This window comes from Poecilia formosa, unplaced genomic scaffold (genome assembly GCF_000485575.1).
Source record: "Poecilia formosa unplaced genomic scaffold, Poecilia_formosa-5.1.2 Scaffold497, whole genome shotgun sequence".
NCBI lineage: Eukaryota > Metazoa > Chordata > Actinopteri > Cyprinodontiformes > Poeciliidae > Poecilia > Poecilia formosa.
In genome coordinates, this window is record NW_006800436.1 from 193,420 (window position 1) to 217,311 (window position 23,892).

General features: G+C 38.9%; 1 protein-coding gene and 1 long non-coding RNA gene across 2 annotated transcripts in view; one reads left to right on the top strand and one right to left on the bottom strand.

Moving 5' to 3' along the window:
* Window positions 1–23,892, top strand: part of LOC103156745 (NACHT, LRR and PYD domains-containing protein 12-like) — a 113,516-nt gene that overhangs the window by 85,589 nt on the left and 4,035 nt on the right. Inside the window, exons 12-14 of the mRNA XM_016664568.1 lie at window positions 1,583–1,750; window positions 22,769–22,949; window positions 23,649–23,652. Of these exons, the coding sequence (XP_016520054.1) occupies window positions 1,583–1,750; window positions 22,769–22,949 (349 nt within the window). The 3' untranslated portion in view covers window positions 23,649–23,652. The remainder of the gene's footprint in view (window positions 1–1,582; window positions 1,751–22,768; window positions 22,950–23,648; window positions 23,653–23,892) is intronic.
* The window catches only part of LOC107833996 (uncharacterized), a 27,542-nt gene continuing 5,726 nt past the window's right edge, over window positions 2,077–23,892 (bottom strand). The window contains exons 2-4 of the long non-coding RNA XR_001659765.1: window positions 21,613–21,616; window positions 13,635–13,640; window positions 2,077–2,087 (exon numbers count right to left, since the gene is read on the bottom strand). This is a non-coding gene — a long non-coding RNA (uncharacterized LOC107833996). The remainder of the gene's footprint in view (window positions 2,088–13,634; window positions 13,641–21,612; window positions 21,617–23,892) is intronic.

The window sequence follows — 23,892 nt, forward strand, 5'->3', positions numbered from 1 at the left end:
TTCAAAAATAAAATCAACACTTTACAATAAAAAGGTTTCAAAAATAAATAAAGACTTTATTTTTGAAACCTTTTTATTGTAATAAAAAGGTTTCAAAAATAAAGTCAACACTTCAAAATAAAAAGTGGTTCAAAAATAAAATCAACACTTTACATTAGAAAATGGTGCAGAAATAAAATCAACTGTTCAAAATGTATAATGGCAACTGTTTCTGTCTGTTCAGTCCATAAACTATAAAAACATAAATGGCTAACAAATAAAATCAATACTTACAAATAAAAAATGGTTAGGAAGTGCATTACAAACCTTTTGTTGAAATGACGGGTTAATTTCAAGTCTCCATTACAGACCAGAGACAACTAAAGAGAATGCAACCTTGTGTTAATCCATTTGAGGAGCCGGCAGTTTATCTTGAGGAAATAAATGACGATGCAGAAGTTAATTAGACTGTAAGAATTAGAAACCGCTGGGAGAAACTCATCCAGCGAATTTAACAAATGGAGCCTTCTGGGTTCATGTTACCCAGGAGAGCGGCGTTCTGGAGGAGCTGCAGACGTAACATCTGTCCGTTTCGGAGAAGCGAAACCACGCAAAATAAATTAAAAAAAATCCTGGTAAAAGCTCACACCGGACCGCGCAGGGTAAAACACTCAGAGTTCAGTTAATCTGTTTGGATCAGACAGATCCAACTGACTGATGAATTAGCGCAGATTTTTCTGCAGATGGGAACCAGGAGGAAGTTGTTCAGACCCCAGCAGGTGAAGTGATGCTAATTTAATTTAATTTATTAAAAGTTATTGGTGGTTTTTTGTCACTACGGAGAAAAATGTAGATGCATTTATCTGCTTAATCTGTGATGGGATCTGGATTCACGGTGAATATTAACTAAACCGCATAAAATGCGACTAAATAGCCGATGTTAATATTATTGTAATTTCACGGATAAAAATAGTACATGACTGATTTTTTTATGTTGCCGGTCAAGGTAATGGATAACAAAAAAAGTCTAGCGCGACCTGCCGCCCTGACACCAACTCACACACATCTTCATTCACAGTCTTACTTGTAAATCGATTTTTCTTTTCTTGGACGTTTTGATGTTAGCTTGTCGATGTTTTATTCGCTGGGAAAACCAGTAAGCAGCTTGAGGTGACTCTGCTGCTCTCTAGTGGCGAGAAGCTGTAATGTTGGCTGGTAAGAATCGGAATGCATTGTGGGAAATGTAGTTTGTAGTCAATTCGTGCTCAAAACCTATTTTAAGTCAATCGTCGGCCTATAAAATGCTGGGGGGGCCACATAAAATGACATGGCGGGCCACATATGGCCCGCGGGCCTTGAGTTTGACACATGTGCTCTACATGATATAATTTGGTTTATATAGTTGCATTAGTGTACATTGGTTCATATTTAGTTGCAGAATATATTTATTGCTGTAGCTGCTGGTAGAACTGACAGATTTTAAGAGTAAAACTCAGCAGGTCTTTTGTCTTGACATTAATGTCAACATGAGCTATGATTTGTTCTCTTGAACAGCTTATTTTTCAGTTCTTTGGTTTCAGCTGAAGTCCAATTCTTTATTCAGATTGAAGCTCTGCAGTTTGTCAGAGATCAGCTGTGTTTTGCTGGGCTCAGCTCTAAAGTCCAACTGCGTGACAGAACTGGACCTGAGCAGGAACAACCTGAAGTATGACGACGTTCAGCCACTGAAGGACCTTCAGAAAAGTGCAAACTGCCATCTGGAGATTCTAAGGTCAGTGGGTGATTTGAGTGAGTCTAATTTGCTCTTAGATGCTGTATTTGAGTATTTTCCACATGACTGGATACAATGTCTGCTTGCACTTCCCTAAATAAGACACAACTGATGTGCTGCATCACTGACTGGTGCTGGAGAGAGGCTGCAAACAATCACTGATCTGCTCTGTTGCTCTTTGTTCTCTGCAGGTGGAACTGGGAATGATATTAGTAAATGAGAGAAACGTTTTTGTCCTGCTGTTGGGTCCTCATGTGTAGAAGCTGCAGCAATTTCAAAGTAAAGAGACTGACTGGATCAAGCTGAGTTTAAAGGTTTTGAACCTGTTTGACTTTAGCTTTCCTGTCGCTTAGAGTCTGATATTTTTTTGTCTCTCTTGATCAATAAAGATTCAAATTCAGCTCCATTTAGCAACTTTCTGGAGTTTTGATCTGACCTTGGTTCATTTGGAAAGTTGATCTTTTTCTCATGGATTCATTTTCAGTCTCTAATCATGTCATATAAAATAAAGTTCACTTCAGACATTTTCAGGTTGCATGTTTGCTTTATTGGATTGGTGTTTTTTATATTTTATGTTCTCAAAGTTTGAGTAGCTCTTGTCCCTTTGTCTACTACTGCAAACAGCTCACTGAGCAAATGATGGATTCTTCAATTAGAGGATGAAGCTTTTCTTCATGATTTTTTTCTGAAGGTGAAATATAAAACTTTAAGTAAAAATGAAGTTTCATCTGCTCCAGAATCTCCTTGGAAACTTTTTCTGCAGCAGCTCAGAGACTTCCAGGTCTGGTTTGGAGGATTTTCTCTGTACTTGCTGCAGAACGGTTCTGGTTCTGTTGGATCTGTGGCTCATCGTGAAGCTCTGCTTGGTGAGGTCAGAACATTTAATCATGTTTAGGAACTGTAAAGTTAAAACTTTTACTCTCTCATTAAGTCCACTGTGAATGTTGAACAAGAATTAGATTTTCTATTTTCATCCTAAATTAAAACGTAATTTCCTTTTTTTCATGGTTCCTGTTGTAACGTTTCAGACGTACCACAACTAGAAGCTGCTCTACAGAAAATCCTGTTACCCTTAATGATAAGATCAGTTCCTTAGTTTATCTACAACCATAAACGTAACAGTGGGCTACCTAAGGATGTTTTCAATTCCAATATACTGAGCAAAATTATTGCTCAGTATATTGCAGATTTTATTTCCAACCAAAATTGTTGCCATGTGGTTTCCTCTGTTTACTTTATATTATTATGATTCTGATCAGATTTGTGAAGCATTTCTGTTTACATGTGTATATGACAATACTTTAGGTTGATCTGATCTCAGACTGAGAAAAAGGTTACATCTTAATACATAGTCCATGTAAACTTCTGGTTTTAAACTATATCAGAAAGTATTGATGTGATGAAAAGATATTAGATTAAAAACAGTCAGATCATTTGGAAAGCACATCAGGATAATCATGGAGCGATTTGACTCAGCTGGAACATGGAACATCTAAAGTGAGCCGACACAGAACCAGCCCTGACATTCAGCAGTGGATGCAACTCAGCGCTTGTGAAATAAATACTTTCAAAAAGAATCGATAAGTACCCTGCCTTCAGCAGGCAGCTTGGTGCCTGCAGTCTGAGTTTTTACAGGAACAAGTAAGGCATATTTTTATGTTGCCTTTATGGCAGCTGTAACTTGGCAAATGCTACTTATTTTTACTACTGTTGGTTATAAAGTTACTTTGTCCTTCTGTTTCCTCGTAAAATATGCTATAATCAACATTCTTCACTTTTAGGACTTTCAGATTCACTTTGAGTTACTTTTTTATGCCTCCTGAAATCATTAACTTGACCAGTAGTCGAACATCATGGATGGACAATGTGTTTTTAAAAATAGGAAGAGCAGTGGGCTCCAGATTATCAAATTATTGCTGTAACACATGAAACTGAATCTTGGCTTGGAAGTTTCTGTTAATATAATTACAAGATAAAACCCAGCTTAAGTTAACATAAAACTTTAACTTTAGTTTGTACTTTTAAGGGATGAAATCCATTTTGTTCAGCAGACTTCAGCAAAACATGGAAATAAAAGTCACTGATAAACCCATGTACAGACCTTTCTTTCAGAGTTTATACCGTTACCAGGAAAGATATGTTTCCTTGTCAAATCAACGTTATGTAAAATAGATTAATATTTGTAATAAATAGAGGGGATCAAAGAAAACTGTTCTTTAAAAGAATCAAAATAAATGATGATGATTCTCATGTCTTTAGTTACAGAAATGTACTTGTAGAAGTATTTTTAGCTATTACTCATTCAATGCAGCTTTTCTTTAAAATTTAAATTCTTCTAATTAAACACAGCAAAGAGTTACAAACAATGGGTGTGAAATGCAAAACAGCAATTACCTTATTCATTCAGACTCACACCTACAGTTTGTTAATAACTCATTAATGTGCTCAGCCTGCTGTAGGTCAAGTGACTTGGTTTTTTCCCTCCGACTCTTTGGATAACTAATTTGTGTCTGGTTGTGTTGATGAGTAGATGGTGAAGGTTTCAATGAAACAAATGTGATGAAATAAAACTATAAGCAGTCTGGTGAACACAAAAAGAGGAACTTGAGAAGGATGACATGAGAAGAGGAGCAGAAATACTGATTAGCTAATAATCAGAATAACCAGGCTGAGGAGAGAGATAATGTTACTCTGACTTATGCATCAGTCTCAGAAAGACTCTGTCTTTCACACGTAATTTTTGACCCTGAATTATCAATAAAACAGTTAAGACACTTTGTGTGTGTCAGTATTTGGTCATATTTGATGTCTTTTACACATGTTGACAGTAGCTTGAACGCCAATGTGACTTTCATAAACAAGTCTTAGTTCATAATTTACATGATATAAAAAGAGGAAGGACATAAAAAGTTAGGCCAGCATGAATGACTGCTTCATTTTTATCATTGGAAAATATGAATACAAACTGCTGAGAAGTCAAGATTGGATTTTATTTGAAACCAAAAGGAAAAGGTGGTCATAGGGTTTTCTAACTTTCATAGTGTGGTGGAAAAATTATTACCAAGCACGGTTCAGGTAAAATCACTCAATCAGGTTTATTCATATATTGTGCACTATAATAATGAAGCAGATCTGGATGAAAAGCCCCCAGGGCGGAGTCGACACATGAGTTTTATACTAAGATAAAGAACCCAAAATAAAAGGGTGAGACTGTCTGGTTCTCATGCATCTGTGGGACACGAGTCCCTTTACTGTTCTGTATTATTGTGACTTCATTGCTCATCTTAATCCAGAATTGTTTGTTCTTTTAAACACAACTAGCATCCCAGCTGTTTGACAAGTGCCAGGATTTTACTTTGATTTCAATAAATACACATATTCTAAACGATAAAGGAGCCTTTAACAATAATGGTGCATACTAAGTAAAAAAGAATGCAGATTATCTAGATTATTGCTCATGTATATCAATTCATGTGGCAGACTTTCCAAGGAATCAGTTTTAGGTTTTGACAGTTCAGAACCTAACAGTAGGACACCAGCAGAAACTGTTCAGCGTTTCTACTGGCTTGTTTTTGGTTTCTGAATTCTTCTTTTCTCTCTCAAACCAATTCGTGTTGAGATTCTGTATCTCAATGCTTTACTGACGGTGAACATCTTCCAATAAGGCACAGTTTTGTGAAGATTAAGTTAGTTAAATTTAAGACCCTTTTAAAGACCGTTGTAATTTAAACTGAAGACCTACATAGATTAGAAAAATAATCTAAATCAATGAGACCTCTAGAAATAAAGATTTCACTGATTAATATATCACTAAAATATATTAATCTTAATTTAACATGACTTTTTGCAACATTTTTTTTTTCTAAAGATGGCATTTAAACGCATGTGGCAAAAAATGTAAAAATGCATAATTGAAAACTCATTCAGTTTTTTTTGCCAAAGTGAAGAACTTACATTTTGTGAGCAGAATTTTACATATTTGCTCTTAAAACCTGTAGTGATTGCCACCAAAATTCCTGCTCTGTATTAAGTTTTTCTCTTTGCAAAATAGTTTTCTCTGCACAGTTCAAAACTGCACTCAAAAGTCTCTCTTCCCTGCTTGCAAATTCTTTCCACTCTCTTAGAACAAGAGGTAGAGCAAATAGGTGAAATCCTGTAATCACATTAAAACGTAAGATGTAAATGTGAAAATACCCAGAAAAAACATACACACTTGGATATAATTTCATCAAACATTCTTTTTTTGTAGAAATGATCACAATTGAATTATGTGATTACCTCAGAAATCAGAATCGAATAACTTAGTGGTAGTTTTTTATTGGAATTGAGTGACTCCTTCATGTTACACAAATATCTGACTCACAGTGTTTGGATGTGATGTTTGGAGGAAATGATCAGCTTCAAAAGATTTATCCTTTTAAATGTATTTAGATGCTTATTTTGGTTGTCAACTGAGTCAGTTGAATCAGTGTCATAACACTCCCTCTACTGGCCAAAAACAGCAATACCACAGCAAACGTCCATCCATCATCCATTCATTTTCTTTACACCCGTTTCCCGTTGGGGTCAGGAGGTGCCTGTGCCTCTCCAGCTGTCAGTGGGTGAGAGATGGGTTCACCCTGGACAGATCGCCAGTCCATCAGAGCGAACACCTACAGTGAATCAGCCTCACTTTTAGTTCACTTGGCTTCTCCTCCCTTGTTTCGCCCTGTCAGACTGCTAAGGACATCGGTGGCTGCATGCAGTGGCTTGGCACCATCAGGGTGAGGAAATGAATGTACAAATCATTTGGGGTCCTGCCAACTTGAGCATTATACAAGTACAGGCCATTTGCTTTCATTTGTTTGTTGCTGTTTTACTGTTGTCAAATAAAGATAACAAAGCTGAAATAAAGAATGGTTTTAAATACAAAATAGATAAATGTATTCAGTCTAGGAGATAAAACATCTGAAAAAGATTCTCCTGCTTTCACTCATTTAGCAGAGTAACAGATGTGTTTTTATTTGATTATTTATCAGAGACAGACAAGACATTTACAGACTGTTAGGGTCCCAGGTTGTTTGGTTGTGTTTTGATTATTTTTGTGTTTCTTAGTTCCTTTTTTCAGTTTAGATCAGCAAAGTTCTTGTCTTAACCTTCAGAAGTAAATATACCAGAAATGGTCCTAAGAAGAATAGCTACACACACACACACACACACACACACACACACACACGCACACCCACACACANCACACACACACACACGCACACCCACACACACACACACACACACACACACACACGTTTGTTTTGCTATCTTTGTGGGGACTTTCCATTGACTTCCATTCATTTCTACAGCCTAAACCACCTTTACCCTTTTCCTAACCCTAACCATCACATACCTAACCCTAACCCTAACCAACCAAAACTCAATTCATACCTCAGCCCTAACTCTGACCCCTGACCCAAAAACAGGGTTTCTCCTCATGGGGACCAGGCTCCGGTCCCCACGAGGACCAATTGGTCCCCACAACGTGGTATATGTCAGGAAAATCGTCCCCACAAGGTATTACAAACAAACGCGCACACACACGCACACACACACACACACACACACACACACACACAGAAAGACAAAGTGCGAGGCAGTCATATGATTTCCTGATGAAATGAAAAGTGAAAGTGACACACAAAAACAAGAGATATCTTCGTGCTGCATTAAGGTGAGTATGACATAAACATATATATTTTGCATTATTTTTATGTTTTTCAGGGAGTTTTTAGGTATCAGTCCAACCCCATTTGATTTTGATGTATTGTGCTATAATCCTGACAGGTTTTTTAAAATGCTAGGGGCTCCCAGGGGAAACGAGGGACAGATGGGAACAATAAAGGGGTAGATGCAACAACACAGGGACCAATAAACACACAGAAAACCAAATCCTCATAGTTTCCGTATTGACAAGTCCAGGGATAACATATTTTACAAGTACAGCTGATATTAATGTTATTTAATTTACTTTACTTCTAGAACTTTATTAAACTGTTTTCATGATTGTTGAAAAGGTATTTTGAATAAAGTATGTTTTATATCTGATTTTTTTTTTGTGTGGGTTTCTCTGAAAAAAAATTTAAAAGTTAGAATGTGATGTGTGTAAGAGTCAAATTTAATTAACAAATTAAGTTAATCAACATTAGAATATTGTTACAGTATAAAGGTCTGAGCAGCTACAAAACTCCTGGCTGAAATCTTGGACTCATTCTGCTTGGTGTGTGTTCTGTCACATGTTTGACTTTGTAGCAAAGAAGAAAAAAGTAAGCAGACATTAACAATTTAAGCTTTTTATTTGAGTAATTTCTCTTTCTTCCAGTAATAGAACTTAATTACACAAATGTTGGTTTGAAGCCACTCTGTCTCTTGGAAAAACGTCATTAACACCTAAAGATCAATAATTGGTTGTTCCTTCTTTGGCAGTCAAAGCTGCCATCAAATGGTCCTAATAACTAGTAATGACTGTTTAACATCAATGTGGAGGAAGTTTTGTCCACTATGCTTTGCTGAATTGTTTTAATTCATTCAGCATGAATGAATTGCTCAATATCTGTCAGATTTAAGTCCAGTATTTGGAAAAAACACTCCAAAAAGTTGCATTTTTAGATTGTTTAGAGGTGGATGTGCCAATGTGCTTTGACCTTCTGCTGTAAAACTCAAGTGAGCTTGAGCTTAACTTTACTCAGCTGAGGCAGTGACGCCTGCAGAGCTTTACTTTTGATCAGTTGGCCTCTCCTGATGTCCACGACTGTTTTTGAATCTCCTTGGATCGGTGCACTGCGCTTTGCTTTGTGAGATATTTTATGATGTTGATGTTCAGTTGCTTTCCTTCAAAACTGGACAAATTTGATGTTTTTTCTTATGATGTTCAAGTGGCAAATTTTCATCTGTAAGACTACACCATGCAAACAGTAGCACACAAATGCTTTTATTATTAAAATTCACCCATACTGTTAAAGGAAAACTGTGATTATGGTCAAAAATCAAGATCTGGAAAGTTACATTTCTGAATACATTTCTAAATGTAAGCAATGGGTAAAAATGGATGGATTATTTGTACTTTGTAATGCAGATTGTTTAAAAAAATGGCCAAATCACAAGGAGTAGGGTTATTGTTTGGTCCTTTGATCTGAAAGAACATATCTGTGTGTTCACATGCGGTGAGCACACATGTGACTGATATGTGACGTGTGGTCACATTTTCTGCAATATAACCAAAAAACTTATTACATTTGCTTTTCAAAACATGAAGAAATTCAAGAAAAGAAAGAGGAAAGTAAAAAACACAGAGAAACTGAAGCAAAACTGTCTTTACAACAAAATCATCACTGCTCAAAATTCACTGAACCAGCAGCCGATAAAGAGGACAAAAAAGACTCCATGTTTAACGGTCATAATCTGCACTAGAGAAAATATTTCCACTTGGTTCCTGTGATCTGTCTCATCCCTGTTGCCTACATAATTTCTGTTAATCCCACTGATTCTACTGATTTTGGGAATCCTCCCTTTTTGAGGGATTTGCGGGCCTTAATAATTTATTATTATGTCCAGGATGTGTTTTTAATATCTATGTTGATGAATGGCTTTTAATCAGATGATCTTATATAGAAAAAATATTTTTTAAATGACAAATCTCTCACTACTTTCTTAAAGGCATTATACAATTATTATGCAGTGTGTAAGCAGATTAATTGTTAGAAAGTGTATATGAATGCATGGCTCCATTTAGTAACTTTAGTAGTTTATTATGATGTTTCTTAGTTTAATACCAAGTGGTTTAGGTTGAGTAATTAACCGTCTTTCCATCAACTTTTCCATTTTGTGGTGAACAAAAAGTGATGTTCTGAAATATTTATCACAGTTCTCAACACTCGGTCTTGGTCTCAGAAGAGCAGGTCTTCATCCCTGGTAGAAATTGTCTCTTCATAAGAAGATCTGCCCTTCATCTTCTGGAGGATGATGAAGGTCTGCAGCAGATCCTCACCATCACTGGAGAAGCTGTGGATCATCAGACTGGGATCTCTGGAAGCTCTGGTCTGAACGTCTCCCAGCCTTCAGCCCTGGACTTCCTCAGGGGAGAGCAGAGGTCAGAGGTCAGTTGACTCCTTCAGGCTGGCAGCAGCATGAAGGTCCATGAATTCAGTGAAGCTTCTTGTCAACCTACATCTGGTCTATGTGGACCAGAGGTGGAGAATCCATGAATTAAAGTAAAAAGTACAGCACAGTAAAAATACTCCTAAAGTATTTTCTCCCCAACAAGTTACTCAAGTAAATGTAACTAGTGATTAGACAACACTGATCTGGACCAAAAGATCAGAGTTGGGTCCATTTCTGCTTCACTCCTCCATTAGTGAAGCAGTAATGGAGAAGATCCTCCAGGGGGCGCTCTAGGAGGTCAGTGTTAAGGTAGGTTACAGTCACAATTCCCAGATTCCTGAATCTTTTCCTGACTGCGTTCAGTTCAGAGGATCTTTTAGTTCCTTCCTGCAGAGATCTGAACTTTCCACCATGATTCATGTCTGATTCCAGCAGAGCAGCAGCACAGATGATGTTTTCCAGAACCAGACAGGAAGGGTTGATGGGTGCAGTTAGTTGGTTTGGACAGCAGATGGCGCTGCTGCAGGGAATACAGAGGAAGAGCAGCAGCTTCCTGTAGGGCAGTGTTTCTCAATTCCGGTCCTCACCGACCCCCGCCCTGCATGTTTTAGGTGTTGCCCTTCTGCCACACACCTGGATTGAATAGTTTGGTGATTAACAGGTTTCTGCAGCACTTGATGGTCATGCAATTATTTGAATCAGCTGTTCTGGAGTAGAGGCTCATCTAAAACATGCAGAGCAGGGGGGCCTGAGGACTGGAGTTGAGAAGCACTGCTGTAGGGACACATAGAGGCAAACATGAAGCTTTAACATGTCCTGAACTCTTCAGCTTCACTTTGCCTCAGATTTCCCCTGAAGCAGTTTTAAGGCAGCGGTCTCAAACTCAATTTACCCGGGAGCCGCTGGAGGCAGAGTCTGGGCCGCATGAAGGAAACCACAAAAAACATTTAAAATATCCTCAAATGTCATCAACATTTAATTATTTCTCAAATACATGAACTACAGGCTTTGGCTTTGACAAAGACATGATGAGGGTGTGACAAAGTTTAGGGTGCGTTCACACTGCAGCCTGAAGTGAATTCCGATTTTTTTGTCAAATCGGATTTTTTTCGCCAGGCCGTTCACACAGCCACACATATACAACCTGTATGTGTTCTGCAGTCTGAACGGGCAAACGACCTGAAAGTGTCCCGCATGCGCAGTAGAGGGCGCAAATAGCGTCAGCGTTCTCAGTAGAAGAAGTAGTGCCCAGTGTTTGCGGAAGTTAACATGGAGGCTAATGGTGGAGCTTAGTTTACATATTTGAAGTTGTTGTCCAACCGGAGCAGCATATTAGCAACTTAATCCTCATTATAGTCCGTCAAAGTTGTTTTTCTTTCCACTTACACGTATCAGGACGGAGAATTTGTTGAGTATCAGTGACGTTCAGTTCGGATGAATGCGGCCTGGACATTAGGTCGCATTTTAATCGGATATGGGTCGCATTCTTAAAGAATCCGACCTGTGCTGTTCAGACTGTCATGAAAAGATCAGATACAGGTCGCATTATGTCAAAAAAAAAAAAAAGGGTCACTTCAGGCTGCAGTGTGAACGCACCGTAAGTTTATTCCACTTGGCGTCGCTCTTGTTCTACGTTTTATGAAAGTCTTTAGCCAGCTAGCAACGTATGGAGAATGTCTCGATGCGTGACGTCATCACCGCTTCTACTTGTCAAACAGCTCGGCGGATGACGAGCAGCCCGGTAGCAGTCTCCTTTCTCTGCGTTTGGTCGTGGCATTTATGGTAGAAAGAACCGGAATGGCGACTGCAGGGAAGGGAAACTGGTACCGAACTGGTCCATCATCTGCCGCTCTGTTGCTACAAGCGTAGTGTGCATGACGTCAGTGTAGCTTAGCCTAGCACCGAATGTCAGCCATGAGAGGAACGGTGGGCGGGACTTCCTTCAGAGGGCCGCTCACCCTGTGGGCCCCACTAATATTATACTTTCATATCACGGTGGGGCCACGAGAATGAGACCTCTGTTTTAAGGTGAAAAACTGCTGCACCTGGAGGAGATTCAGAAAAACCAACATGTAGCTTTGTTTTCTGGCCCCCTGCTCCACTGTAGGGCTGGTAGCTTGGAGCTGGATGTCGACCTGCAGCAGAGTCACATCCACCTGCTGTTTCCTTCCTGAACGTCTCCAACCAACACAGATCCTCAGCTGAGCTGCTGGAGGCTCTGGAACAACTCAGTGGGAAATTTCCTGAAATCAGACTCAACTATACCTGCTAAGAGCCACAATATATCCACATCCACACAAATATGACGGGACCTGCTTCACAAGAAATTTATTGGACCTGGAGCTCTGCCTCAGATCTTCTTCAAGTTTGGTTTGAAATAAAAACAGAGAAAAGTTCAAGATGATTTCAAATAAACAGTCATACATCTAGAAATGAAGCAGAATGTGTTAGTGTCTAAATAAACAGAAAAATTAAAACTGAACTAAAGTTCTCCCAGCGTTTCTGCTGGAGAACTAAACTCCTTCATGCAATAATATATTGACTGGAAATGAGTTTTAAACTGAAGCAAACCCTGAAAAAGTTTAAATAAGAACTCAGTGTTTCACAGCTCAGTTCATTGTTGACACAAAGGGCTTAAACTCAGGGGGCGGAGCCTCAGATAAGTCAGGTCTAGTCAGGTATCAGATCTGGAGAAACAGGTTCAGACTCCAGTTAGTAACTACAGAACAGAGAGACGAATCTGGAGGTGGGTGAGTGTTGATCTTTTGTTTTCCTTTCACTGAATTTTCTCTCTGGGAACAGTGGAGGGAAGCAGAAGAAGAATTTAGTCTTGTTCTCCTTCAGCTTTAAATCTATGTCTTGACAATGTTTTTATTTGATGACAGACAAATGCAAACTGACAGAAAGTTAAAATATTTTATCTAATTGGGAATCTTGGACCGACCTGTTTGTGAACTCACAGTTAAAAATGAGGACAATCAGTTTTTCTCTCAAACTGACTGAAACCACAAGATGGAAGATTTTGAGCAGGAACAAGATGACATAGCAGAACAGTCATAATAATGAAGGCATATAATTATAAAGAAGAAATTAGTATTCTGGTCCAAAGATCCAGATATGGTGACTAAAGATAAGAGCTTAGATCCAAACTCAGCAGTTGTAGAACTTTATTTCCTGCTGCTTTTAGTTATTTAGTCTTTTCTTTGGTTCTTATTCCTACCTGCTCTTTCCAAATGTCTTAATTTGAGGCCTGAAACTGAGACTGACTGAACTCTTGATCATCTGAGGGGAAACCCAATAACTTTCAATGACACAAAAATAAGGTTGAAATAGACCTGCTGAAGTTTTCTATTAAAGTGCAGCTGGTTCTGAGTTAACAGGTCCAGTTAGTTTCCTTTAAAACTAACTACTGTGAAGTTATGTGACTGTAAATAGGTAATGCTGTCTCACTACTACGTTACCATGGTAACAGATCACCTGCTCCTCGGGTGATGCTGATGTTCAGATTGATGTTAAAATATTAAAACAAGTTTTCATCGATTCCTCTCAGTGATTTTGTCTGAGGTTCTGACTCAGCAGGGAGACCAACAGACCATCTTCCTCTAAAAGAGGTCTGGACCTGAAATGTTTCAGAACCTCTGCTTTAACTGAAACCTCTCCAACAGGAACCACTCCAACATGTCAACAAGCTATTCAGGAGCAATGCATCACCATTTTGTAGGAAATGTCAGTTTCTCTATTCATGTTTTCTAACCTCACTCTGGATTTTTCTACAAACTTGGAACACGATTCCAGTTTAGACATGAAAAGGTTTGAAATTAATTTTCCTCTTACACTCAGAAGTTCTGCAGATGGTTCTGATGAAAGTCATGAAGTAGTGAAGGAGAGGATAATTCAAACTCAGATGTTACCAACTGGAATCAGGATCCTCTAAGCACATAATTGGACTCAGCTTTCTGCTTTACAGGACAATTACTGGGACTGGATCACTGGGAACTGACTGGTTCTGGTTTCTCTCTCAGGCTGACTGAAGTCCAGAAGATGGAAGGTTGGGATCTAAAGGAGGACAGAGCAGAACCTCCAGGATCCGTCTGTCCCTCTATGAGGAGTGACCGGTCCAGACAAGAACCTCCAGACTTCAGTAATGAACCTGGACCCTCAAATATAAAGTAAGAAAATAATTTCTAACTGATTCTTGTGACGCCACAGAGATGTATAAACTGAATGATCTTCATCAAATAAATAAAATGTAACTTATAAACTTATAGCTAAATAAACACAAAGTATGCTAGTCAGTAAATCAGTAGAATTGAGTCTGAGTGAGTATATGATGGATAAGACATTGCATCAAAACAACCAAGACTGTGAGGATCAATAATTCTGAGATTGTATCTAAGAATTATACAATCCACTAAAACAGGGAACCACAGGAGATGTTATATTAGGAACGCTGGGCCCAGTTAGAAATGGGAACACAATGACCAGTTGGTCCCAACAGGCTAATCACCCGGCCACTTCCACCAAGTTTCCACCAACTCAAAACTAAAAAAATCAACACAAAGTATAACTAGAGGAACTGGGTTGTCAGCTTTTTCTAATGTGATGTTTCCTGGTTGGTTCTGGTCTTTAATGACAACCTCAATATGTCTTCATACAAATTACAAAGAGATGAACTCAAGGGTTTGGATCTGACCAGCTGTGTATTCATAAGAAAAGCCCTAATCAGTGAGACTAACCCACTGATTAATTAATATCTTTAGTTTTGATATCAGGAACCAGGGGTCTCATTTATAAGACTGCATAGGATTCACACTAAAAGTGCACACACATATACCCAAAAGGCAAAAATGGAATACATCAAATAAAATTAACAATCAGATTTATTAAACTATCCATTTGCACACAAGCACACACTTTTCCTTTATATATCACATCTGAACCTAAAAGTTTGCAAGATCATCTTCAGTGGGACGGCTCCAGCCTGTTGTTAGTGAACTATTTCAGTGATGAAGAAATGTCTTCACAGAGGGAGGAAGAGGAGCAGTGTTGGTGAGGAGGAGCAGCCGTCCTGCTGTGCTTTGTGTCAGGAGGTTCTGGTGGATCCGGTCTCTACCAGCTGTGGACACTGGCTCTGCAGACGGTGCATCAGGTCCTACTGGGACCAGTCTGCTCCATCTGGACCCTCCTCCTGCCCCCAGTGTGGAGAAAGACCCAGAACAGGAGCTGGACTGCTGACAGCCAATCAGAGCAGCTATGCTCCAGGTGAGACTGAACACGTCCAATCAGAGCTTCTTCTGTTGTTTCTGTTTAAACAATTTCATGTCCTTTGATAGGACTGAAAATTCAAGTTTTTTAAAAAAAATTCTGTGATCAGTTATTGAACTAAATCTGTTTTTTCCAGCTGTGCTAAATGGAACATATTACACATGATATATTTGTACAGTCTCTGGCCAAAATAAGTCTCAAACTGAATTTAACTGAACAAATAGATATGACCTTCCTATTGGATAGTTCTACATGAACATCCGTCTTCCAGCTGATCAGTGAGTAGGTACTCATTTCTTAACCATGTGAAAAACACTGGTTGTGGAAAATATGTTAGTCTGTTTTAAGATTGATCAAATCATTGACATTTATCAAGCAGAGAAAACATTGAAGAAGACTGCAGAAACGTCCGAAATTGGGTTGATAACTGTCCAACTTATCATTATAATCTGGAAAGATAATGGGGAACCATAATCTTTGAGGAAGAAATATCAAACAAGTGACCTGAATGACCATAATCAGTTATCACTTAAAAGCTAAGTGACATCAAATCAAAGATAAATAAAAGTAGAACTCTGAACTAATGAGTTTTACTGTTGTAGGGCAATATTAGGAATTTTCCAAATGCATAGTGCTATAAAACATGACTATCAATGGAGGGGAGTCACATGGAAAGGGTGCTATGTGAGGTAAAAGTACTATTGGAGACTGCAGCTTGAAGGAGGAGCTGTGCAGAAAAGGCAATGCTCTGTGAGAGCAAGTGTTTTGCACCCCAAAATGACTGCCCCAAAAGATTAAAGGATTTTAAGGATTTTTCAAGCATGCATGAAAGTCAAAGCAACACTACAGATATGTTTTTAATGAGGGAATAACATGCTAACATAATGTAAAGTTCAAAAAGCCAACTTTATGTACCGTATTTTCTGCACTATAAGGTGCACCTTCAAGAAATGGCCTATTTTAAAACTTTTTTCACATATAAGGCGCACCGCATTATAAGGCGCATAGAATAGACGCTACAGTAGAGGCTGGAGTTACTTTATGCATCCACTAGATGAAGCTGCACTACAGGATGAATGTCAAAAGCCACTTTGTTGACATAAAGATTATCAACAAAACAGTCTGACTCCGGTCGGCGAGGAGAGCCTTCCTGGGCCAGGGCGTGGCCGGACGATGGTCACCCTTCTCTGTTCGCATACGGCATGTTGGTGGAGAACGTGGTGCTAAATGACCTGCAGACGACCTGATTCAAGACGGTCGGTAGGTAGATAGGTCAGTCAAACTTTACTAACAAACCAGCGTTCTGACAACTATCCCAGCATGCACCGCGCACTTCTTCTTCTACGGGCGAAAATGAAGTCGGCGGCTGCTTACCGTAGTTGCTAGACCTGTTGTGGCTCAATATTGGTCCATATATAAGGAGCATATTATAAGGCGCACTGTCGGCTTTTGAGGAAATTGAAGGTTTTTAGGTGCGCCTTATAGTACGGAAAATACAGTAATAATGTCCCTTCAATAGTGACAGTAAGAGCATTTTCACATGCACATTTTGAAGAGAACTCAAGGAACTGACCACCTGTGTATTCATAAGAAAAGCCTTAATCAGTGAGACTAACTCACTGATTAAGGACACAGTTTGCAAGAGAACACGCTGTCTGTCTGTCTAACAAGCATTTCCAATCATCTCTTTATTTTCTTGTTTTTTTTCTATTAGTTTTTTTTCTTTAAGATTAATTGTTTTATAAAATAATAAATCATGTTGTTTTATAATATGTAAAGTTCTTTTCTAAAAGCACCTTTAAAAGAAAAATTATTATTATAAATATTTATACTGCTACAAGCAAGTACCGTTGCCATCGTTATTGTTCACGTTGTGGCAATAACGTGAACAATAACGTTGCTTCAAATATTTGAAAATACATTTCAAATACATATTTGAAATGTATTTATGAGTGGTGACGGGGCGACCAGCAGTTGTGCTCTTTATCCCACAAATTAGGATGTATAAAGGAAAGGTATGCAAGTATGTGGGTACTCACGGCTTTATACATCTGAATTTTTTTGTGTGAAAGCTGCATACTCTTTTATGCTTGAGGGCCCTGATGAGTCCAGATTTACTCTCTGTGATGGACACATCTGTGTAATAAGAGAGGCAGATGAAGTCATTCACCAACCATGCTTAGTGTGTAACATACAGGCCTGTGAGGGCAATGCTATGATCTGGAGTTGTTGCAGTGCTCAGTGTTTGGATTCTCCCATCATCAATATAAGAGCTTGGTGATAAAAAATTATGTATTATGGTATGGAGATGTAACTTGTCACATCACAGAGCCTTATTGAAAAAATGCCACAGCAAATATGTGCTATAATCAAAGTTAAGGGTGGGCCAACAAAATATTAGTGTGTATTACCGTTTTGGAGACATTTTTGGCCACTTAGTAGTTAAAAACTTGGAATAATTGAATCAATCATGTCACTTCCAGTCTCTAAGTGTTCTATAAAAACATACAACCCAGTTTTAGACAGAAAAATGCCATATTTCTCTGTTGTCATTTTGTTCCAGCTTAATCAAAGAAAATCCTGTATTTTTTATTCAATTGTATTTTCTTCTTTGATTTAGAATATGTTGGTCTGCAGGAGGTTCTAGAGGAACACAAGATCAGTCTGAGGAGGAGATGTGAATGTGTGACTGAAGGAAGTGATGAAACAGGAAGTAGAACCCTGCTCAACAGGATCTACACTGATCTCTACATCACAGAGGGATGGAGTGAAGAGGTTAATACCCAACATGAGGTGAAGCAGCTGGAGAGAGCTTCCAAGATCCAGAACCTCCATGACTCTCCAATCAGGTGCCATGACATCTTTAAATCCTTCCCTGACCAACATGGAGCCATCAGAGTGGTTCTGACCAATGGCGTCGCTGGTGTTGGAAAAACCTTCTCGGTGCAGAAGTTCACTCTGGACTGGGCCGAGGGCTTGGAGAACCAGGATGTCAGTGTGGTGGTTCTGCTGTCGTTCAGGGAGCTGAACCTGATCAGAGATCAGCAGCACAGTCTTCTCTCACTGCTCCATGTTTTCCATCCAACACTCCAGAAGCTCCCAGCAGAGCAGCTGGCTGTCTGCAAACTCCTCTTCATCTTTGATGGCCTGGATGAAAGCAGACTTTCACTGGACTTCAACAGCAGGCAGCTGGTTTCTGACGTCACACAGAAGTCATCAGTCAACGTTCTGCTGACAAACCTCATCAAGGGGAACCTGTTTCCCTCAGCTCTCATCTGGATAACTACCAGACCTGCAGCGGCCAATCAGATCCCTCCTTCATGTGTTTCCAGGGTAACAGAAGTACGAGGCTTCACCGACGCCCAGAAGGAGGAGTACTTCAGGAGGAGGTTCGGTGATGAAGAGCTGTCCAGCAGAATCATCTCCCACATCCAGACCTGCAGGAGCCTCCACATCATGTGTGGCATCCCAGTCTTCTGCTGGATCACTGCTACGGTTCTGGAGAACATGTTGACCTCAGAGCAGAGAGGAGAGCTGCCCAAGACCATGACTGACATGTACTCACACTTCCTGCTGGTCCAGACAAAGAGGAAGAACAACAAGTACCATGGAGGACATGAGACAAGTCCACAGGAGCTGATGGAGGCTGACAGGGAAGTTCTTCTGAAGCTGGGGAGGCTGGCGTTTGAACAGCTGGAGGAAGGAAACATCATGTTCTACCAAGAAGACCTGGAGCAGTATGGTCTGCATGTCACAGAGGCCTCAGTGTACTCAGGAGTTTGTACAGAGATCTTCAAAAGAGAGAATCTGATCTTCCAGAAACCAGTTTACTGCTTTGTTCACCTGAGCATCCAGGAGTTTCTGGCTGCAGTTTACATGTTCCACTGTTTCACCATCAGGAATACAGAGGTGGTGGAGAAGTTCCTGGGGGAACAAGACACTGACATGAAAATAGATGCGATGGAGAGAATCCTGCAACAAGAATATAGTGAAACATCTCTAGGGGATTTTTTTAAGAGAATCATGAAAAAATCCCTCAGCAGTAAAAATGGCCACCTGGATCTGTTTGTTCGTTTCCTTCATGGTCTCACTCTGGAGTCCAACCAGAGTCTGTTAGGAGGCCTGCTGGGTCAGACAGAGATCAGTCCAGCAACCATCCAGAGAATCATCAACAATCTGAAGGAGATGAACTCTGATGAAATCTCTCCTGACAGAAGCATCAACATCTTCTACTGTCTGATGGAAATGAACGACCTCTCAGTTTCTCAGGAGATTCAACAGTTCCTGGAATCAGGGAAGAAGCTCTCAGAGATCCAGTGTTCAGCTCTGGCCTACATTCTGCAGATGTCAGAGGAGGTTTTGGATGAGTTGGACCTAGAAAAGTACAACACAACAGAGAAGGGACGTCTGAAACTGATTCCAGCTGTGAGGAACTGCAGAAAGGCTCGGTGAGTCCAGATGTTGTCATGCTAATTCAGCACTATTATCCTAGTGGGTTTTCAGTTTGAACCTTAGCTACATGTGAATTTGTAGGCACATCTGCCTTACCTGCTAGTGGTTGTCAGAATATTGTAGTCTTGTCCCTGTCCCAGGACAGCTGTAGCTATAATGCAGCTTTACACCATCAGAGCATGAATGGGTCAACGATTGTAATGTAAACCACTTTGGAGTCTTCTGTACTACACAAAGACCATTGCAAGTGCATGCCATTTACTATTTGGGGGTAAAGTGCTTCCAGTTGTTTTTTAGGCCTTTACTTCCTCCATACTCTGTACTATCTCAACCATTCAAATATCTAAATGTTCAATTCTTTCAGGACAGCACTACTATAGCTTTTGATATTTAACAGTATTTATTTTTTTAGCCTCCTAAGCCTCATCCTTCTTCCAATTAAAATTATTTGCAAATAATCGTCATGAAGACATGCTGTGTATTGAGATTGTTCCTGCAGCCCTCAGAGCTCAGGGTAAGAAACATGGAGGCTTAGTAATGGGCAGTAAAGGTTTTAGCTGCTGCTAAAACCTTCAGTGTTGTAATCTGAACATGAAGGATGAGGTGTTTTAACCTGTTACTCAGCTTCTGTTTCTCATGACCATGGTTGAATAGAACTTACAAAATCATAGACAACTTAAGTCTGCAACCAAATCATAACCCAAATTATTACCAGAACCAGATCCATGGTCTTAGGGCACTGAAGACTGTCATGTCAAACATAGTAAACATGAGAGCACATGTTCATTAGATGACCACTTCACAGTTATCATTTTTAGCCTGTATGTTTAATATAAATTGTTTGATTTAATTAGAACTGACTTATTTTTCTCTAATCACAGACTTGGTGGCTGTAAATTCTCAGAGGCTGAATGTGAAGTCGTGGCCTCAGCTCTAAAGGCGAAGCCCTCCCATTTGACTGAACTGGAAATAAATTAGATCTATGGAGTGAGAGATGGTGGAATGAAACATCTGTGTGAGATACTGAAGAATCCAGTCTGCAAAGTGAAGATCCTGAGGTTTGACTTTTCTGTTTATCCAATTAAAAACAATTACTTAAATTTTAATACTTATTTCATTTAATGATTTTATTTTAGTACAATTTCTTTAAAAACAACCTCCTGTCTGAATTTGTAAAACCTTTTATCTTGTAAATATAATATAATGATTTTAGAATATTTTAGTTTTGCACACTTTAAAACAGTTTGGACTAAAATAAATTACATTTTAGAAACCAAGTCACAAGATGTTACTGGTTTCTTTGTTCATAATGAAGAAAATTCTGTTTAGTAAAGGAAAGATTTTGATCATACAAGATGAGATGAATTTGCTTTATGTCTGATATTTTTATTCACATCTTTATATCAAAAACTGAATATTAATAAATTAGCAGGACCACATACAGAAACACAAAGTTATGCTTAGCTATGAAATCACATTTAAAAAAGTTGGAGCCAAATCTCTGAGCACAGTGATCCTCCTTCAGGGAACTCATAAGAAGTTTTAGTACTGATTCAGATTTCCTCCATCTTGTTTCAAATCATCAGCTATGACCTGATATCAGTGCCCTGTGGCCTTGCTGCAGCAAACATCCGATTACCCTCCCATGCTCTTCTCTGTCATTGGTGTTCATTCGGTTTTGGGATGTTTAAATGTCACCACTTAGATGGACAGCCTTTAAAATATCATCCACATCTGGTTGTAGTTGAAGGATTGAATGGTTCTTACAGAAACATGTAGTTATCAAAAAGTATTGCATGCAGGAGTAGCTCCAAACAAACAATGTAGAGCAATGAGTAGGCATAGGCTGGTTTCAGGATAGATTGAGAGATGAAAAATTCATGGTTTCAAAACCACTTACATTTTCTGTCATACAGTTCCTGAAGCATTAGTGTTTTTTATGTCTGGTCAGAGATAAAGTGCTGGTCAAATCCCACTGGTGATGTGCAGCAGCAGTATCACACCGTTCTGCACACTCCCCTGTGTAGTAGATCTACAAGTAAAGATCTGCCCACATTTAACCTCCTGTTATGTTGCAGGTCAAATTGACTTGTTTTAAAGTTGTTGTTTTTTAAAGTAGTTGGAAATATTTTTTCTGCATGAAACTTTTTCTACTTGTCTTAATGGGTACACTCTACATATAAATTGAAAATGGTTCATGTTACACATCTACAATCCCCCACTACATATTACATAGATACTGTTTGGGTCAATTTGATCCGGCAGTCAAGTTGAAGGGTAAAAAGGGTCAAAAAATGTCCAATTCTATTTGTTTCCTTGCAACTATGAACCATATTTCACCCATGCACGCACACAAGCCCACTTTCTCATTATTCTCTTTACTTCACTAGGAAAGTGTGAGAAAGCAGGTGTTCATGCAACTTTTGACTGGAACCTTTTCCGTTCCTGTGGGCAAACTCCACCCACACTGAGTGACACTCAGCAGAAGTGGGGGAAACATAAATAATCTCTACATGACTCATTTGTCTTGGTTTTAATCTGCGGGTCAATTTGACCCAGAACAGAATACATGTCTCAAGTTCAATTATAAAGATCACCCCTTGGAAAAAAAAAAATATATATAATATAAAAAATCTACAAAAAATCAATTTCAATGATAATTATTGTTTTTTTTGTCAGCTGGTTTTTACTCATGAGTAAAAACCTTGCAACTATAAACCATATTTCACCAACCCACACACGCAGACACACACTCACACACATGGACTGCTGGATCAAGTTGTTGTCATTGATCCTTTAATTGTGAGAAATAAAAAAAACATCATTGCACAAATATTGATTCAAATTGTTACTACTGGAGTTAATAATCAGATACAAAAAAAATGTTTTGGAGGTTTCTGACACTACTGCATGATTAAACACTCCATGGGTCAAATTGACCCAGGAACATTATTGCTGTACCTCAGAAACGAACGTAACAGGAGGGTTAAGAGGCTAATCTCCTGTGCACTCACATCAAGTAGATGCAACATAGCAAATTGTAGATCTGTAATCTACTTCAGTGATACTGTAAAACCATGATATTTTTGTCTTTGGGTATCATCCCATCATGAACATGCATTCTGAACAGCATCCTGTTGCTTCAGCTCACATCTTTTATTCTTTATTCAGATTGATCCACTGCAGGTTGTCAGAGATCAGCTGTTCTTCTCTGATCTCAGCTCTGAAGTCCAACCCGTCCCATCTGACTGAACTGAACCTCAGTGGGAACAAAATTCTGAAAGATTCTGGAGTGAAGGAGCTCTGTGGTTTTCTACAGGATCCTGAATGCAGACTGCAGATATTGAAGTGAGTTGTACTTTCTTGCTAATATTCATGATGTAAATTTTGTGTTGACTCTAAATTGAAAACATACAACTGATATTAATTTGATTGACACTTAGGATCTTCATGTTGAGATCTGTTTTCTTACTCACTGGTTTGCTCCAATTAAAGTTTCTATTTTCCTCCCATGATTTAATAAAAAAACAGAAAACATGAATCAAGGAGTTGAATTTCGGTGTGAACATCCTACTGTCCACAACCTCCAAAAATCCAATGAAATTACAGCTGATAATGTTGGAAATTCCTGCTCCCATTCCCAGCGATAGCTATCTAATAATGTTGAGCCAACATCAGCAGCAATGTTGAATGCAGTAAGAATTCCAACAACCTTCTAAAACCTCTGTCCTGGTAAGGACACTCGGTGCTCCAGTTTTCTTCTAAATGAGGCTCTGAGCTCCCTGTGCTGCCCTTTCATATCTCACTAACATACACAGGACAAATTTATTAATATGCGACTGGCCAAAGCAATACCATCAATGATTTTATTTGGGTTATTTCAAGATTCTGAAAGTGTGGATTCTAAGCTTTCCCATGATTTCAGACCCACGGAAATAAAAATAAATTAAGAAGATGTGGCTATTTGAAAGTTGGCATTCAAAGAAGTTTCTGATAAAACATCTCTGAAAGTTTCTCCCCAATCGTTCACTAAAACTGCTGAGCAACCAAGGGGAGTTTTTACCCTGGCGTGAAAATGAGCAGCAGCCACACAAACTTTTTCTGTGGACATCAAACCACAAAGACTCAAAACTCACTAAATACTGAAATCTGACAACATTCAGTTATTTAGACCAAGAATCATCAAACTGATGTTTGTTCACGATTTTAATATTTTATTGCTTAAATGTAAACGATTAAACTGAACTGCATTTATCCTCAGACAATAAGCTAAAACACACAAAATAAAGAAAATA